At 40.5% G+C, this 20,298-nt stretch overlaps 1 protein-coding gene across 1 annotated transcript; it reads right to left on the reverse strand.

Moving 5' to 3' along the window:
* Positions 1–3,411: 3,411 nt before the first annotated feature.
* DopEcR (G-protein coupled receptor DopEcR) lies at positions 3,412–19,832 on the reverse strand. The gene is made up of 5 exons (XM_069132267.1): positions 19,288–19,832; positions 10,470–10,884; positions 9,121–9,340; positions 7,309–7,738; positions 3,412–6,725 (listed from the first exon to the last, which is right to left on the reverse strand). Exons 2-5 carry the CDS (start codon positions 10,579–10,581, stop codon positions 6,546–6,548), a joined length of 942 nt encoding a protein of 313 aa, XP_068988368.1. The 5' UTR covers positions 10,582–10,884; positions 19,288–19,832; the 3' UTR covers positions 3,412–6,545.
* Between the last annotated feature and the right edge of the window lie 466 nt (positions 19,833–20,298).

Genomic DNA, 20,298 nt, shown 5'->3' on the forward strand with positions numbered 1-20,298 from the left:
TGTCAGGTGAAACCTCAAGATACTATTGTACTTTGCAACCTGTATGTCTCATGTGATAATCACGATGCAATGTATCGACCAAATATTGTTACTTTTTTTATTCTGTTTCGTTCATTCCAATTACTCGAAAGAAATCGAACACAAGAGAAATATATCGTTTCAGAGGACAACTTAGACAGAGAGCGAAAGAGAGAGGGAGAGAAAGCAAGTTTCAATGAATCATCGTAATCGACAAGTTTCCTCGTATTTCGCGTCAAGTCCGTTTCATGGAGGTCGAAGAAACGCGCAAGTATCGACCGTTCCCAGCGTCTATAGTTGAAAACTCGCTTCTCTGTCAAAACTTTCGGAATGAAAATGAAATATTCGCGAGGTCCCAATGTCATGTTTATCACACAAGGCAGCGCGGGTTTAGCATCGCGACGATCATCGATCGTACACAACCACATTATGACGCCGGACATTCGTGGGTGATCGATCAACCTTCCGTTTTAACAACCACTTAAAATATGCAATAACAGCACGTCCGGTGGTGAGGTACGTTACAAAACTAGTACAAAACTAGCAGCTAGGTACAAAAATGTAATTAATCGTTAATAACGAAGGCCGCCCGGAAAATTGCCAGGGACCAATCTCGCGTTTTCCTTTCATCCTCGTCTCGTTCTCAGTTCGTCGTTATTTTTATCCGCGTTGCTTTTATCATAAGACGAGGAAAAGAAAAAAAAAAGAAAAAAATAGAGGAGAAAGAAATGAGAAAAAGAAGCAACGCTTCGATCTTCCTTTTTCAGATGCAGGTACTGTTACCTCTTTCTTTTTCTCCTCCTTTTGTTTTATCCAGTTCTGTATGCTTGATTTATTCCCTTCCTCCGCTTCGTTCTCGTTCCTTCCTTCTCTTTGAGCGACTTTAAAGTATTTAGAATCTCGTTATCGCTGAGGAATTTAATACTGCTCGGTTTGGCGGTTTCGCGGATGCACGCTAACGTGGGTGGCACACCGGCTTTGATGGAACACGCCCGGAAGCTGGTATTTCGACTGGTGTTCCCGTTTGATAAATGTTTCAAGCGACCATCGCTTTGCTCCTTCTCCTCTTGTGTGGCATTACGAAGTAATCAAATTCTGCTTTAGGGAGGGCACGTCCTACTGTTGAAATCTTACGTTTTAGAGAGCTGGTTGCTATTCAAAATAATTGTTAAGAAGAACATTTGATAGATATCGCATATAAATGTTAAATACAGTCTATACTATGTTGAAATAATTATTTCAATGAAAAATATATTTTAATGAAACGGGTTATTTCATTCGTTATTAAGATAGCTTTGATTTAGAAGTTCACATATTATCCTCTTTTTTTTTTAAATAAGAAAGTGAATATTAGGAACACCATGTTTAAATAAGTCTAGCAAAGTTGATATGAAAAAGAGATATTGTCGAGCTGAGTAAGAGGTTTGGGAAACCTTCTACGCTTAACTTCATCTTATACGTAATAGAAGTATAATAGAATTTTAAGTATATTAAGATTCATAAACGTTTCGTAAATGAAATAACAGACACGCTTAACATAATGATACGTTCAAATAAATATTATAAGCATTATCTCAGCTCAAATAATCATTTCACGTTTAAATAACGCTTAAACAATTACATCGAACGTTCTTCCAAAAAGCAAAAGAACTTCACCGTCACAAAACCCATTTGAAAGCAGTTTAGAATTTACAAAATTCTTTTTACCAAATGAATCTCTGTCGACACTATGAAGATGAATACGGCGGACACTCGATGGAATTGCCTGATCGCGGAAGGAACATTCATCCGGGCCAGGTGGACGCTTATCCTTGTGTCGGCGTGCACCCGAGACGTTGCATCGTAAAAGTTTAAAGCGTGTAACGATGGATCTGGACGAAAGAATCGTGGCATGCGCGATCTAATATGTACATACATACACGAAGAGACATTCGGAGCAAAATCATAACATTTTCTTCGTTCTTTTCTTCTTTCTTTTTTTTCATTTATGCGCCACGATCAACCCCGGCTAAAGAACTTGCGGGAACATTACACAGAAATAAAAATATCTCGCGAAACGAAAAAGAAACGAAACATAGACAAAACTGTTGCGTTTTTGTTCAATCAATTTTATTGGAATTATTAACAATACGACGGGTGACGGTACCCTCCTTCACGATTACCTCCTTAACTCATTTACGAATCATCGTTAGAAAGGAATTAATCATTTAACTGCGTTAAATCAACACTATATCGTACCGCTTATTATTGCTTTGACTTCGCGAGTTATACAAAGCATTCGAATGAAGTGCGAACGAAGCGAGTTCGTTCGAAAAATACTTCGTTGTCGTGAACAGGTAAAAATTCGCAAGTGCTTTTGATCTTCAAACAGGGATGGACGTGTGTATCTTAGGATAAATCTTAATTAGGATTCATCGGTGTTCTTCGCAACAGATATACTTGGAAGAACGGTGAATATCGATACCGTGACTCATCGCACTGGTAAATAACTCGCATGACACGTTGCTCGTTCGTGGTAAACAATTAACGACGATACACGTCGCATAACAATCGTTAAAATTTGTCGAACAATCGTCGAACGATCAACGAGCCGGCAATTAACAAAGAGATTGGCGTCGCGTCGCTTTTTATCTTGTTGCATTTTAGCCGGGGTGCTGTTTTACATAGCTAAAGTTTCAACTATAACGTAGCCCAAAATTTGCTTTGATTCGATTCTATAGTTAAGACATCTTAACATCAGAGAATATCAGAGAACCGTACTCTCGTTATTTTCAATTCGTTTCGACGATAAATTTCTCATTCCATCGAATAATGGCTATAATTCCGTTTAATAATTCGATCAATGTGACGCATTGGCGATGGTAAATTATCGAAAGAACGTTTCGACGCTCTGCACCTTAACATCTGCGTTTTCAGAGCACTTCCGGGCACCTTAACCCTTTAACTTATAGCTTGGTATATCAAAATGGCACGATAAATTACCGTCGCGCATCTAATGGTATTCGTAGCCCCGACCGGGGCGTTCGCTTACGATTTATTTATTAGAAGAGCCTTATAGTTTAATAAAACACGAAGTCTAGAGTAAAAAATAGAGTAGAAGCTGAGACTTTCTAGACACCGATTTGCGTATTGGATTTCTTCTTTAAAGGGTTAACGTTCACCATTCAAGAAATCTCAGGATCTTGCCCACTTGCTTGCGCGTGAGCATCGCTTTTTGGAGCGTAGCGGGAACAATATTTTGCTGTGCTTTTTTTTCTCTCTCTCTCTCTCTCTTTCTCTTTTTTCTTTGGTTTCTTTTCTCGTACTTGTTATAATTCAGATAATTTGTACGAAGTAGGTACGAAGCGTGTAATTCAATGCATAATCCTTCTTCTAATATCCTTCTTCGTAATAAAAACTTACTATTCAACCGATGCTATATCTGCTTCTGAGACCATTCTAAACCTTGAGAACATACACGCACGGAAATCGATGAATAGCTTGTAACTTTTAAGCGACGCTAATTAACTTTCGAGCGACACGTCGTTCTTCGATCCAAGTGTTTCGAATTTTATTCCCTCTTTTTTCATATATTCATCCTTTTCAACGATTAAATATCGCCACTGTAGACCAGCTAAAGAATATGCAATGACGAAATAAGATACGAAACTAAAAGCGCGCAACTTCTACCTGCGTCAAATTACTCTCTTCGATATACAATTCATTTCTGAATTCAATTTAAACCGTCGTAAGAAATCCGCGATATTCTGCTTAACGAAACGGTTAATTACACGCAGCTTTTCATCGCCAATTACGTATAACACTTACACTGTTGAGGCATAAATATTGCTATGACGGAAACGTCGCGGGAAGTTCCGTTATATAAAAGCCGCGGAGCCGTGAAGCATTCGTAACCGCGGTACTCAAACAGTGGACTTTATTCGCTATAGAAATGGCCAGGTTTATAAATGAATCTCGCGTTTTATTAATAGCCGTTGCTTTCTCTCCACCCACGGGAAACGGTTTTCGCCAAGTTTTTGCGTTGCGTTTCATGTCGGTCGATTTCCCTTTGAGTAAGAAACGGGGGCGAGTTTTAAATTAGATTTTCGCAGCGGACGGCCCATGACACGACGGTTTGACCGGAAAATGGAATAATGGCGATTTAACTTTAACACGATCCACGATCCGACAACTATATAACGACGTTGCTTCCTTCAACCCGTGTTCACGGCTCTCTCGCAGTTTCTTGTACTTCCATTCAATTAATCTCGCGCATTTATTGCTTCCGTCGGCGGCCAGAATTTCGTAACGCGGCGTTGGTGAAAGTTTGATTACCATTTTAATTGAAATTCGATCCCGTATGATGGAAACACGTGCCTGCTTGAGTTTCACGCTCGATAATCGAGTTTCCAACTCCGCAAGTCCTTCACTTTCAGAAGCAGATCTAGAATCGCGCTGTAAAACGAGTCACAATCCGGCAAATAGAATCTTCCCATTCGTTTTCTTCTCCAACAAGGAGGTTTGCCTTCCCCTAAAGGAAGAACTGCTAAAAATCACATACAAACGACACGATTCGATCGTTTAGGAGATATCAGCTGTATCGTGTAATGTACCTGTGAAAAGTGAGCAAATAGAAGCTTCCAGTTTGTTCAAACGGAAGGAAATATTAGAATGAAAGGGAGGTACTTAGAAATATTTTCTGCGACAATTCGGTAATAATTATGAAAATTACTTTAAATAAAAACGTTCGATTTCGATAGAATTATGTTCGTAGAAAATGAAAACCGCAGAAACTTGCAAGAGGATTTAATAACTGGACGCAAGAGAAGAAATTCGAAAGAGAAGAAAAAGTAAAACGTGTCAGCCCAAGTTTGATTAAAAACTAGAAAGAGAGAGTGGAAGGGAGCCCGATCGCGAGGCCGAGTAGAGGAAGAAGCGCGTTAAAAAAAGCGTATAACCGTCGCGATCGAAATCCCGTCCGCGAGTTTTTGTTTCACATGGGCGTTCTACGGGCGCGCAGATTGACGCGGCGTCGCATTCGTAGAGGCATCTCCGTTAATTGACCTAGTGTTCTCTTGTATTTTGTGTTCGCCTGCTTAATCATCTTCCCTTCACATCCCCTTTCGATCGATTTTAGTTTAGTAATCGCGCAGGATGCTACGCGATCGCAAGCGACTCTTCGCTCGTCCTCATGTTATACTTTTACACGTTAATTTATCGCGACTCGCTAAGATAATTGTGTTTGAGCGTGATCTTACCACGTAGATATAGGCAACGATTAGTTTTCCGAGAACGCTCTCCTGAAACCACCGAGAGGAGAGGAACGCGCGAGAAAGCTCTCCGCGTTTCGTCGACTTTCGAGAGCGTTCTTCGAGAAGGAAAAAGGCAAAAAGTAGATAAACAGGGCGTCTCCGATTTAATTAATCCGGACTGTAACGATCAGCGTCGAGCGAACCGTCGCCAAAACGAACAGGATGTCGTCCGTTGTGAATGTTCGATCGACGATTCGTCCACGAGGATCGCGTCCCTTTCGAGAATCTTGATCGCGCGACAAACGCGCCCCAGACTGAGCTTCGATTCTTTCTTTCGGCCTTACACCACGCTCGTTCCCACGTTTTGTCGATAACGTGGATTCTTTTAATAACAGACACGTACACATCTGTATATTTATATATGTGTATATACGTATAATCGATTATATTTAAATCGAAATCGTATAGAAAAAGCAATACCCTAACAGTTTACGCGGTTTCTTTAAATAACTCGGATAAGAGTTTTGATGAAGAAGCGACCACGTGTCTTTGTCAGACACGTTTCTCGTTTTTTCGATATCTTAATTTTCTTAACATCTTTTTCTCTAATCGTCTTAACGGTTCGTTAGGTTCTTAATTATACGCGGTTTGACAGTTTGAATCGAGACGAACTGATTTAACGGCAAAAGGTAATTCAGTTAGCAAAAATCTTATCGTTTATTATCGTGGCGCTTGATTGCTCGTTGATCTTACGGAGAGATTTACTTTATTGTACTTGGCCGATCAATCGTGTTCGGCTAGGAATAATTCGTCTCCTGTGGAGCGGAAAGAGAAACAGAAAGCAATAGTCTTAATCGAATCGCATCCACGCGAAACGGAAAATAGATGGATCGGATAAATATCCAGAGACTCTAAGGAACGATCATTTGCAAGGAAAATGTGACTGAAAAGGAAGTATTCTTCTTTCGAGGCAGAAAAGTTTGGCGCTTATCGAAGAAGTTCGTTGGTGAAAAATCATTTCTTTCTTACTAGTTCCCTGAAATTTATTCCGTATGTTGAGACGCGACCAAATTGATCGCGCGTCTTACTCGTCGGACGTCGTGGTAGCGCTTTTTGGAACAAAGAATCTCAGTCTCAGCCTTCGAAGGAGACTCCGAGAGAACGGTGGCGGATGCAACAAACGACCTCGAATACCGAGAGATGAAAAGCGATGCTCTAAGAATGGGGCGCGTGTTGTAGAACGCTCGCGCGCAAAAGGAAAGCGTTTCCCCTCTTGTTCTCGTAGGCGTTTGGCTTTTAATCGTCGTCGTCGAGGCCGAGCAGCTCCGGCGGAAGTCGTCTGTGCCGGCAGCACAACGTCAGACAGAGCACACGAGCCGCTAGTCGAAACTGCGGGCTCAGGGTACCAAGGACCACCGCTTTCCAGAAACTGTTCGTCACCCCCAACCACACTACTGCGAAATGGAGAAACGGCACCTGCAGCGTAAACATTAACATCTGTGAATTGTAAAAGTAATTTAAATATCGCGATATAGGTCTTCCTTACAAGGCGAAAGTCTGCGTCGTGTTATATCGAGAGCTTGTTATACGAGAACGAAAAGAGCGCGCAATATTATTTAACAAACGCTGAGAATTCTTCCTCTCGAAACGTACAAACTCGGAAACGCAATAATTGCTCCAGTAGAATTGTGTGGAATTTAAATAAAACAATAGAATCGATGTAACGTATGCATCATTAGCAACGAACGTGTTAATGAAACCTGAACTTTAATTAAAGCCAAAAATATTATTTTCACCTCTCTTTACAAGCAGAAAACAATGCAAAAAAACATACAGACTACGTGAAAAAAGACCAACAACTATAAAAAGAGATCGATATAACGCGAAACCTTTATTCTAAAACTCTATATTTAAAGGCAAGCTATAACTCTCGAAACATCCAAAAGCGAGACGAAATTCACAATGTCTCGTATGAACACGTCGAGACTGACCTTTCCCCTATATTTCGTTGTATTCACACAGAAAGAGAGAGAGAAAGAGAGAGGGACGTTTAAATTACCTGCGGCGGTCCGTTAACGACAGCGTATATCCGGAGACCGGCATACGGTGCCCAGGACACCCAAAAAGTCATCACCAGGACAAAGGACATGATATGACTCGGATTGCTCAAGTTTTCCGAGAGCGCGGTCGCGTACTCCTTGTCGTGAATCAGTACGCCGGATTTTAGTCGTCTCATCATCGTGAAGATGTAGCAATAGGTGTAGACGATGGTGATGACCGATGGGCCTAGCACGAGGATCGACAGTGTGATGGTGTAAGCAGCCATGTTGCCCCAATCGAGCATACAGATGAACGCCTCCCGGTCGAAAATCGGCTTTTGGAAACCTAGAAGGGGCGGACAGCACATCATCGCCACGCTGATCCACGTGAAGACCATCCAGCACTGGCATCGGGTTTTCGTCTGCACGGTCTCGTATCGCAATGGTTTCCTGTGAAACCGAATCGTTTTGTTAGTTAATACTCGTACGAATAGGAAAACGTTTCAAGCTAAACTTCTGTACCTGTAAAGTTATGCTTTGAGAAGTTAAAACGTTTTAGTACATTCCATTTGTGTTCATAAGTATCAGGATATCTGCTGATCTCGCATAAACCGTGACAATTGACCCAGGTTATTAGGGAAATGATTAATTGACTAAAATTATTTATTCATGCAGGGCAAAGATTTAGAATACGGAAAAAAATCTGTCAAAGTTATTTGCAAGAGCGATAAGAATTATCAATAACGAATTAGTAGTATATTAACACGCAAAATTCTACGATGTTTGAGATTTTATCGAGAAAATTTTCAACATATTAAATAGGAAAGAGAAAGGTTTCGTGAAATTTGAATCTGATTCGCGAATGCATGGAATCGAAAAATAACAAGTAAAATGAAAAATAATGTACTGATATATATTAATTAATAATAAATTAGAGTGTCATCGTCCAATTCATGATTTTTAATTAACTTTCAATCTATAATGGATGATATTTATATATTTGACATACAACAACAGATTTTTTATATTGCAAAGTTTCGAATAAAATAAAGTTTCTAATAACTATTTAAGCTTTGCCTACTTGTCGTAATAAGTATTCTAATACTTATGAACATGAGTGTAGATCGAAAAGTTAAAGGTTACAATTGAGTTTGTGATAGAGAAATGAAAGGTCGAGGATACAGAATTTTCGTTCCAACGAATAATGTAAGTGGACAATTATTATATATATACAACAGTAACTGGTGCAATGTAAGTTGTTGATCGAAGATGTAGGCGAAATGAATTAGAAAGGTTGTTGAAGGTTGTCTAGATTTTAGTTTACCTATAATCTTGACATCGGTTATCGCTCCATCTTAGACCTATATTACTGTGTTACGAATCTGTTAGGCTAATAAACGATAAAGCTATTGTAGATTATAAGGAATATCAAGATTATCGTATTCTTTCCGTTGATATGTATACTGTGAACTTGAATTTATATGCTTTCAACTGTATATCTAAGGATACAAAACCTACCATCTAATCGCGTACTCAAGGTATATGTATGTATTAAGTTCTACGCGTAGAGAAGATGTAAAAACTTTCATCGTTATATCCAGCTTTTTGAATATCAGACGAACATTAAAAGTTAAAGTTATTTATCCGATATTCTTCTCAAATGCTACTTGTCGTTTCAAAGAATACTAATAAAAAAAAAAGAGAGAAAAGTTGCAAAGATAAAACTTATTAAAAAATTCCATAATATTTCTAGATCTTACAGATTTCTAGATTTATTTATACTTTATCAGTCGATAAGGAAAGAAAATATTTTACGATTGGATTTTACGTACCTGATGGCCAAATACCGATCCACAGAAATCCACATGAAGGTGTAAACAGATACCGCCCAGAGAGTAACCTCCAAATAGCCAACGAGACGACACACGACGTCCCCATAGACCCATCGTCGTACCAACGCTGGATACACCGAGAGCGGAACCACCAGCAGACCACAAAGAAGGTCCGCCGAAGCGAGAGATAGCAAGTAGTAGTTTATCACCTCGGAGGGACCTATGCGGTGTGATTCTCATTTGTATTTACCTCGAGTGTGAATCACCAAACGGTCGGGTTTCACCGAATGTTACAGTTTTTATTGCTTTTTCGTTGTTCTGCGGCGACAGGGTCACCGGGAGAGGCAATTAAAAGAAACCCACAGCGACAAAGAAACTACACGTCATTGCAACACCGATTGCCAGGGTAATATTACGAAATCACGTATAAAATATATAAAATACTAGTACGATTAAATTTCGCTATTGTGTTATTTGATTGATTATATGCAAACACTTCTTTTAAGCGCACGTAATAAAGCGTTCTAATATTTTATCCGACAAGTAAAAAATCGCCGCAGTTTACATCTGATATAATAACGAATTAACGATTCTAGAAATATATAACGACGTTTTTATAGATGATTAAGCCTGTTACGTTGCTTTTATATTTTAAACTGGAAATATATTTTAACAAAATGTTTACACAAGTCACTTTCGTGATATTTGGTAGGCATGTTGTCTTTTTATGTAAAATTACATAACAAAATGAATGTCTAATATTCGTTCCAAATATCTTACTCCAACCATGCATTTACGACTCTTATACTTTTATATACAGGGTGGTTGGTAACTGGTGGTACAAGCGGAAAGGGAATGATTCTACGCGAAAAAAGAAGTCGAAAATATAGAATAAAAATTTTTTTTCAATTTTTTTTTTTAATTTTTTTAAAAATCTATAGTGAGATCCGTTATAACAAGACGTGATAAAGTGCACGCGTACCGAGCGAAAATTCAAAGTCGATTTTCTCGAAAACAAAGCTTCAAACGAAAAATTTTTATTCTATATTTTCCACCTCTTTTTTCGCGTAGAATCACCCCCTTTCCGCTTGTACCACCAGTTACCAACAACCCTGTATATAGTAATAACATAATTTAACCATATTTTTATGTTTCTTTAATTCAATTCACAAGACCATTTACGAAAAGGAAAAAAAAGCCCGATGTAATCCCTTATTTTTCAAACAAATTCGTGAAATTTGTTAAAAACGTCTGAAATCTATCATTTTACAGATTACAGACTTGGTAGTTGCGGTGTTAATAAATGTGTAAAAATTCGCAGTCTAGTTGAAACATGTTAAAGCACTTACCACGGAAATTAAGGTAGGTGGCGATGATGAGGAGATTCGAGAAGATGATGGCGACACTGACCACGAAGATGAGGCCCGCCTGCATGAGAGCCTCCAGCGAGGGCTCCTCCATGCCGCCACCCTTTCGAGCTGCATCCCCCCACCCGCCCTTAGGTGCTGTTACCCGTCACCCCCCCGCCGCCTTTGTCAACAGCCACTAAACAGCCAGGCGCTAGGCCTTCCTGGTAGCTTGTACCTGGTTTCACCTCCGCTTCCTGCCTTCTCCTTTCTTCGCTTCGAGACCTGCCCTGCCGCAGGCTGTCAAATCCTCCACCAGCAAATGACAAACTTTCGCCGAGATCTTTACACGAACGTACCTTCTCTAACGACCTCGTAACTTCGACGATCTTGATGGAGGATCGATATAGCTATATTGCTGCAAGCAGAGAGTAGAAATAGCTGACGCCTCGTTTTTAATTTACGGGTGTATCACGAGGTGCGATAGGAGAATGTTGATGACTGCGACGAGAACGATGACGATGTAATGTCGGTGAAGTGACCGATGCGTACGATCTGATAGGATGAAAGACGAGCTGAATAACGAAGTACTCTGATTCGTGAGATCTGCGGAAAATTTGTGAGAAATGCTGCCATATTCGACATTTCGCGAGCTGAAGACACGCGATGATCTTCGTATCTTGTATTTCATAGCGCGATTCGATTAGATGTAAAATGGATGAATCGAGGAAAAGAAGCGAGTTATCGCATCGGTGTTAATCAGACGCTCGAGGAAAAAAAGAAGGAAGTGAATATTCGCTGAGTAGAAGTGGATACGGTGGTTTTTTTTGAAGAAATACGGTTCACTGCAGTCAAATTGGAATCAGATATCGGGTTTGATAACGATCGAACGAATAAGCGCAACGTACACTGAAGTTACAAACGTTCGATTCCTTTCAAGTATAACGTAATCAAGACATTCTGGCGATCGATACAGTCACAAAGATGAAGAAAGATTTACCAATAATAAACGACGACAAAAATATCCAGTCTTCGATAAAACCTCATCCGTATTCCAATAATCCACTGATAAATTTTAATAAAGGGGTCCTTCTTCGTTCGAAGAACAATAAGAAACAGAAGAAGAAACGCTACGAGACATCACGCACTATTTTGCACTCATAGTTAGCCATAACCGCAACCAGTAAGAATATTACGTCCCTCCTCAACGTTACACATCCTTTGCAGTCACATCGTCATCGTTGTTAATATACGACGTCGCGTCGTTCCGAGTCGTTTCTCTACATTGTGTTTATACCGGAAAATTTCACTCCAGACCATCTTCTATACAGGCACACGAAGTCTCCATTTCTAAGGATAGGGTCGGTTTATATATTTGGGGGGCGGGGCAGTTTGATTGTATCCTGAAGGGTAGATTGCTGGAATAACGGTCGCGTGGGGAAGGTAAAAAGAGGCGCAATCCCAACGTCGATAGTCGTTTCTTTTTCATACACATTCTTGCGAGGGCCACGTAAGCCAGGTGAAACTCGCATGGTCAGTACAAGCGTCCTCCCTCTTGCTATCGACCGCCATTCATAATTCAGCCGAGTCGATCCTGAATGGAGGGCTGTATTATGAAGCATCGTGTAGGCTGGCCACTATCGCCGAATTAAAGCGGAACATATTTTATTCGGGACGTTTCGTCGACTAAACGTCGACGACGCAAAACAAACCAATCGAGCTAACGAAGGAATTGATCGTTGTTTCCAAGTAGGTGGACATTCGAGGGTTCACTATTGTCTGGTAGTGTTTGTTTGAACGACGGAGAAGTTTTAATTTCGCTTTCGACTTGTCGTCGTGTGACTTGTTTAACATGGGAAGGAAGTTGGTTGTTTTGAAGAGCGTTTTCAGGGAACGTGTATGTTTGAACACTGTTGGCAGAAGTTCGGAAATGTATGACACATAGCGTGTGTTGGTGCTTCCGTACCTATTGTTTTAATATAATTTATGAATCAGAAACTTATACGAGGATTACTATAATTCATATTAAATTTCATGCGTCATTTCAAAGGACAATTATCTTTTTGTAGATAAGAAATACAAAATTCTACGACAGTTCAGAACATTATCACCGACAAAATATTCCACTGACGTAAGATATAAATTCCTTGAAACGTTTTAATACAACTTACTCCACGATAGTTTATTATGAAAACTGAAAGAAATCTCATCATATCAATATCACTGGAGATTCTTGACGATAAGCAAAGTAAATTCAACTAATGCCCCCCTAATCTCTATTTAAACAGCGTACGAAGACAAATGTTACGCAGGATGATCCCCACAATCGGCGACCTCAAGATAAACGTCGTTAAATGACTCTCGATACCGCAAGCTTCACGGGATTCTCCAGATGTACGAGGACAACTAGCGTACGCTCGTCTCATCAAAACCGCATTCTTGCACACACTATAGAAAATCACCATATCCGCAATTCTCAATTCAAAGATAAACGTCGCTAAACCAACATTTAGCTACGGATACTAACGCGACGATCATTAATCTCACCTCGTAAATCGTGAGTGCATATAGATAGGAGACAGCGCAACCTCGAAAACGCTTTCTTGACGAGACGATCAGTCCCTCGAGCATCGTCCTAGAATACGCAAAACGTTTCTCGACTAAGTCAATCAAATCGTCGTAAAGCTAAAGTTTCGTGTTACATAATGTGCCGTAAAGTTCGCGTTTATCATAGAAAGTGATTGTTCTGTAAAAATTTAGTCCTAGAAATAAACTAAAGATTAAAAGATATTTAACCTGCAACTGGTATGCTAATTTTATCACGTAGATAGAAATGTTTAGAAATTTATAAAAAATGTTATTATGGATTATACGTACATCGATGATCACACATTGGTCAAGTGCAACACCTCGCAAAACGAATTTTCCAAATTATCACAAAAATTAAGACTCCTAGGGTTTTACAAATCCCAATTACGGGAATAGTTTCGAAGAATTTCTAAAATTTAATTTTAAATTTAAATTTAGATTTCAAAATTTAGCTTTAAATTTAAATTTGAATATTTAATTTCAAATTTAAATTTAAATTTCAAAATTTAATTTAAATTTAAATTTAAATTTCAAAATTTAATTTTAAATTTTCGATCTATCGCGATCGATACGTTCGAAAACGGAGAACAGTAGCTCGCGTACTGTCAAGCAAAGTAATATGCTATTCAGATAAGATAGTAAGAAGAATCTGTTTAATTACGAAACGGAACGTTCGAGAGTGAACGTAAATAAAAATACAGTAAAGTATGTTCGCATCTATAACTACGATATGCAACGATAAAAATAAGCGAAGCAAACAGTTCGTACCTTCAATGAAAGTGTTACAATAGATCCGCTTACAGGACGTTCTTCTCGTTCAGTTATCTCGCTTTCTATCAGATTAGCTTTCAACGGATACAGGTGATCTACAGTCAATCCTGAACATAAAAGCCATTCCTGTTTTTTGCAACGTCGGTATATTTGGAGACAATAATCGATAAAATACCAACACACTGTGGACAACGGTAATGAATGATCGTTTAAATCGCGATGAAATCGGGCGAGTATCTTTAACGAAGGTTCGAGCTAAGGAGAAATCTCCGTGTGCATCGATACGCGACATTCAACGACGGTCAAGTCAGTTACATAAAAATGCAGAGCTTAATGAAGCCCCGACCTCGTAGCGTTCGGATTTAGAAATTCGAGTCTGCTCTTTTCTACCATTTTCTCTGTTGCCATGTAACCGTCTTGTCGTCCGCGGTCTTCGACGGTACGTAACACGATCACGAAGGGCTCCTTGCTTCTTCTCTTATTTCTGTAGCACTTTCATAAAATAGTAAACTCGAATATGGATAAATAAAAATGAATGAATTTGAATTTTTTCTGTTAAATATTAGATCGTGTCATTTTTATGAACTTCTTTCATAAGACGATAGATATTATTGCAATTTCGTTTGCGTTTACGATATTTGATATTATTTATTTCTTCTCTTCTTTCTACACATCTTTCTTGAAATCGTAATTACGACTGTGGATGTCTGGATGGAAAGAATTAATAAGTTGCAAATGTCTGGATTGCGAATAACGTTTGCTTAACACTGCTTCTAGAATTAACACTCTCCATGGCTCGCGTTTTAAAATTAACTGATAATAATGTAGAAGAGTAATTAAGAGTAAATTAAGAGTAATTTAAGCCACAAATAAAGAAAAAACTATTTTAAAAAATTTTATAAAAGACACGATAGAAAAATAATATTGGAAAATGTCAGATGATCCGGAATAACACGCGAATATTGTACTTTGAAGAATATACCTATAGATGATCTAAATTGGGCAAAATAGGAATTGTAGAGTAACCGAGGAAAATGTTATTTCATAGCAGGTTTCGTTTTCGACGTATTTAAATTTGAAAACTCGTCGAGCACGCTTGTTACGAGAAACAGCGAAGCTTGTGTAGCGGAGAACAGTATTCTTTTAACTAAGAATGGTAAAGAAAGTGTACCCAATTAAGGGAGAAAATGGTTGAAACGTTTGTAGAGTGGCAAACTCGGTTCACGTCAACGGAAATTCGTAGCGCATTTTCGAAATCCATAAATGTAGTTTGATACGCAAAATAGACGTAATATTTTTTAACAACTCGCGAAATGGTTGAGAACGGGACAACTGGTTGGTTCTGTAGCAAGATTTTTTAAAACATACCTTGGCCGAGTGCACGTGTACTCGCCTGCATTTCAAAGTAAATCGAGTGGAAAACAAAGTCCTGTATAGAACACGAAAGAAAACAATTATTCTGTCGTTTTAACTCCTTATGAAAAGTTGCCACGTGTTGTATCGCGCCAGTATTTTCGTTATTTGCTACACAGATGACATAATTACAGAACACCGTTGTATTAATAATTAAAAATCCATTAGCCTGGTTTCTTCCACATGCATTTATCCGCCAGATTGTATTATTATTTTTATGATTACGAAATCTTAGGGAAATTTTTGCTCTACGTTGATTACCAACGTTATTTTTCAAAGGCATCGTTATTTTTAGCTTGCTGATAGAGCTACGGTAGGTACACAAAAGTAAACTAAAAGAAGCAGGTACAAAGAATTCTTTACCTTCGCCGCTTTAGATTTTCAAGACTAACGAGAATCTCAATGTAAATGGCACAGAAGAAAAGACAAGCGACAGTCAGGAGATAACTTGTTAACTGGAAAGTTGCCATTTTCCTGAAGGAGACTTTGAACTGATAATAATAAATTTCCTTGTAATATTTGTTGCCACCATCAGCAAAAAATAACCGAGCAATGAATTATTTTATTTATACTTGAAATTTCGCTTCAATAAGTCTCTACAGAGGATTATATACAGAGAATATGTCACTTTGAATGGATCGTGCAACAATATTAATTTTTTGTCTTGTTCCAATATTTGTTACTGCTACAGTGGAAATGCATCTAAACAGAAAATTATTTTTCGCTTGTACCGTAAAGGGAAAGTCAACAATGAGCATTAAACGTATAAATCACAATTAATTTGCGATTTTGAATGGATCGTGCAATTTTAATTCGACACAGAAAGTTTGACATTTTTAATGTTCAACGTATCATCGTCTAACTCGAAACAGAACTTTACTTTTTGGCCAATATTCAGTTTAACATTACTATATATAACGTAATTGCATTTGATATTTGCATTGATTATAACAAAATAACATCTACACCGTGTTCCACATGATTTTATCACCCGCGCTTCGCACACAGAGAAGTCGATTGCAATTTTCCTTAATCACGTCGTAATTCGCGAACGGCGATTTTATTAAACCGATCAACCAGATAACAAGAAGCCGAGAAAATTACGTAGGGTTAATTTTCATTTATGAGGAGCAAGAATATCGATCAAATGGAAAGTGGTTTTTTACGAGGCAACATTTTTACTTCACACACCTATCGTTTGAACATGTACACGTACTTCGAAAACTTCCCACCTTTTTAAATCACAAACGTAAAAATAAAAAAGGGAAAAAGCAAAATAATGATTTTTTGCACGTTCCTTTACCGAGGCTCGAAGATCATAACTGCTCGAAAATTATGGCTCTATCATATTCTTCTGCAGTTTGAACGTTCAGGGGCGCAGAAATATTCAATGACTTTACGATAACCGGCAATTTGCAGAAAATGGAACGCAATCAATTCCCGCGGCGATTTTGATCAAGCTACACAAATCATTCCCGTGCACGCGCCGCCCGAAAGCGAATTAATCCACGTGGCTGACTTTATTAAACCTTTAAATCACGTTACGGCTCGGCTAGCGTCCCGCTTTCTGAATTTTACCCTATATAGCAAAAGTTATTACGCCCTCGGTCGGGAGGCTTTTACACAGTGCTTCAATTAATGAGAAAAGTTCCGGGCCCAAGGGGATCGTTCGTTCGTCGATATTCTTTATTCCCGTGAACGCATTTCAACCGGCGCATAAACGAGTGTGTGGCCCTGATGAACGACAAGAATATCGGACGAACCGTTTTTCTTCCGTCGGAAGAGGGTACGCGGAGAACGGAACGAAAATAGGAAGGTAGAGATAAAAAAAGAAAAGAAAGTTAGAACTAGGAACGAAGAAATGCGTACTGAACTAAACCTTTGCCTTATAATATTTATAATATCTACTCTAACTTTAATTTCCCTTTAGATTGAAAATTAATAAATCGATAAATTATACACGACAACTTATATCTGATACGATATCACGTATACTGCTATTCTAAAGTATTCACATACTTGCAAATAGTAACATTGAAATAGTAAATGTATATAGTAGTGTATATTAAATACTAACATATTATTGCTTTATCTGTCAGTAGGCGATTTAAATTTAGAGTCAGCTGATTTCAGGAAAAAGTAGCAAATGCCATTTTTAATTATCAATCCAGCATTAATTTATATGGTTCGGTCAAATACAAGTATTGTTAGTACAAGTCGACTAAAGTGTTCGGTTACTTTTAAACTATGAGAGTAAAGAGCTGTGAAAAAGAGATTAAAATTTCTTGCTTATTATTTAACAATTAAATCGTCCCTTCGCCGCGTGCTGATAATTTTATCGTTTCCATTTCAACCTCAAATATCATCGTAACGGATAGAGATAAGAAAAGGAAGATAGAAAATAAGCGAGATACAAGGGGGAAGAAATTGTTTCGAGTGCTCTCCGAGATAGTGCCATCGAAGAATCGCCTAACCACGACACGGAAGTATACCTAGAGAATCCGCGTCAACGAAGATGACCCAATTCTTTCACCGGTTTCTGGATTATTTAATCATCGTCGCGAGAACGTTTCAATCTCTTGAACGCGGTGCATCGACGATCGACGCGATACCGTTTTTCCTCAGCCAGCCGATTATTTAATTTCCAATTGAACGCTCGTTTGCGTTCGTTCGCCGCATTCGAGCAACGTCGTTTCACGACATCAGCCTACCGGTGAAGAAGAAAATGAGCAGCAAAAAGGCGAATGAACGGAGAACGGGGTAAAAAGGGAGGAGGCGGAAGAAGCGGGAGGGGAAAATGGGGAAGAAAGAAACGAGTCGGTGGCTTATTACCGGGGATATGCTCTTCAATTATCATCGGAGCGGGAACAAGCTCGACGCACGTTTGCGAGCGAACGTTCGGCTTCGTCGCGATGCTGGCTTCTCTCCGTGTTACCAGCGTCGTGTCATATCGCGGTGTAACCACGATATAACCACGGCACACGGTACATGGATACGTATATAACGAGAGGGATGGCCTGCCTTGTTTAGTTAACCGAATATTTGCCCAATGATGCGCATGTCGTGATAAGCTGACAGGAGCACACAGATAGGCCCGAGTCAACGTACATCCGACGTCGATGTACGTGTATCTATGTATTTTCCGCACTCTCCTCGCCTCGTGACATCAATTTTCGAACGGCCGGTGCGTGCGCGCGCGTTCGCCTCTGTGTACGTGCATACGTGATGCACGAAGACGAGGACTGTGTGTGCGGGTGTACGTCAAAGAAAGCCGAACGTGGGCCACACTGTGAAAAGGGGGATGAAAGGGTTCAGTTAGAGGAAGTAGAGGAAGCGGAGGCAAACAGAGATAGAAAAGAATAAAATAGAAAAGTAACGGAGGATGGACGAGTGTGCGACTGGGAGAAAGAGAAAGATAGAGAATGGAACGAAGAGAAAAGTGAGTGAGAAACGAGGATGATGGAGCAACAACAACGAGAAGGAACGTCAAAAGAGTGCAACGCATTGTGCTCGTGGATCCCCTTCTCGGAGATATCCATTCACGTTTGATTACAGATGAAAGAATGATTTCGTTATTCGATCGTTCCCCCTTTTTCTATCTATCGAACAACGATATGGAACCGGAGGAAGCTTCGAAGGTGAGGTGGTCTTAAATGCAAATGAGACTTAACCTTCTCCGAATTCCCGCCGTTCGACGCTAACTAGAGTCGCCTGGAGGCTTTTTTTCGGAAAACGTCGCGCGACGAGACACGGCTTGCGAATCAACGACGTGCCGTTGGTACAGAACATCGTGGTCGCGAGGCTGTCGCGCGCGCGACAGGCTGCCTCTGCTAGCGCACACACAGTGTGAACAGCCGGAGCGAAGAAGCGGCAGTACATGAATGAAGAGCGACGGAGAGGGAGAGTGAAAACGTAATATTCGGTCCACGCAGCATCCCTAATCATCGTGATTATGAACACGGTAGAACGGTGATGCGTGACCTAATCGCTGCCATCTTTGCCTGAGATGTGTGCACTAATCGGCGGAACAGAACGTCGGACCACGTACCTCCTCGATTTCATCCTGATCTCGTGCACCAGCTCCGCCAGTGCCTCGGACGCCGCCAGTCTCCGGCTGGGTCTGCCCGTGCTCGCGCCACTTTTATCCCCTCGTTGTCGATGGGCCGACAGAGGGACGACGTCGAGAGAGAGACAAAGAGGGAGTGACGATACGTATGTGTATGTGTGTACGTGACTGAGACGCAAACAACGAGTAACAGAGAGACAGACAGGCAGAGACACAGAATCAGCGAGACAGCCGAGCGAGCGAGAGAGAAACTGAGCGACGGGCACACACTGAAACGAAGGGATGTTCACTGTGGTAGAGAGACGTCCTCTCCTGTATACGGTTCCCGTACGTCGGACGTCCGTCACGCCAGACGCATCTCTCTCCCCGGTTCGAGGGTCCTTCGACTACTTTCTTCAGAGACACGCTGTTCGTGATCTGCGAACGAGATCTCAGGTGAGACCAGCTCGAACGAAACGCGGCTGTCAGCACGTAGAGCGCACATTTGCGCTCGGCCGACCCGAGCTGGGCTTTACTACTACCGTCTGAGTCCGCTTCTTTCCCTCGGCCCGGGAGTCGAGGCGTCGATACCACGACGACGCTTGCGCGCCACCCCCGATCCACCCTTTCCCACCCGGGCATTTTCACAGCGCATTGGCTCGGAGCCTGCCGGCGCGACGCTACGGCGCCCTGCACGAACGACGTCGTTTCTCCTCACACGTCGTCCCCGTAACACCCGAAAATCCAGTCGATTTTTGGCAAATTCTCGCACCTCACCTACACCCTTCGCTAATTTCCTGTTATTCTCTGTGCTTCTGCTTCCTCTTCCTTCAATTATCGCCACTCTTCTTCCGTTCGTCGGTTCTCAACGCGCTCGACACGTGCTCCGTGTGGCGATGTCGGTCAACGGGGCCGTTTCGTCATTCCACGCCGAAGCGGGAGGCTGCCCGCCTTCGACGCTTTCAATCGCGACACAGCTTCGTGTCGCAGCTGCGTCACACGTTTCTACTTGCT

This window comes from Bombus flavifrons, chromosome 2, assembly GCF_040668555.2.
Source record: "Bombus flavifrons isolate JBK064 chromosome 2, iyBomFlav1_principal, whole genome shotgun sequence".
NCBI classification, from domain to species: domain Eukaryota; kingdom Metazoa; phylum Arthropoda; class Insecta; order Hymenoptera; family Apidae; genus Bombus; species Bombus flavifrons.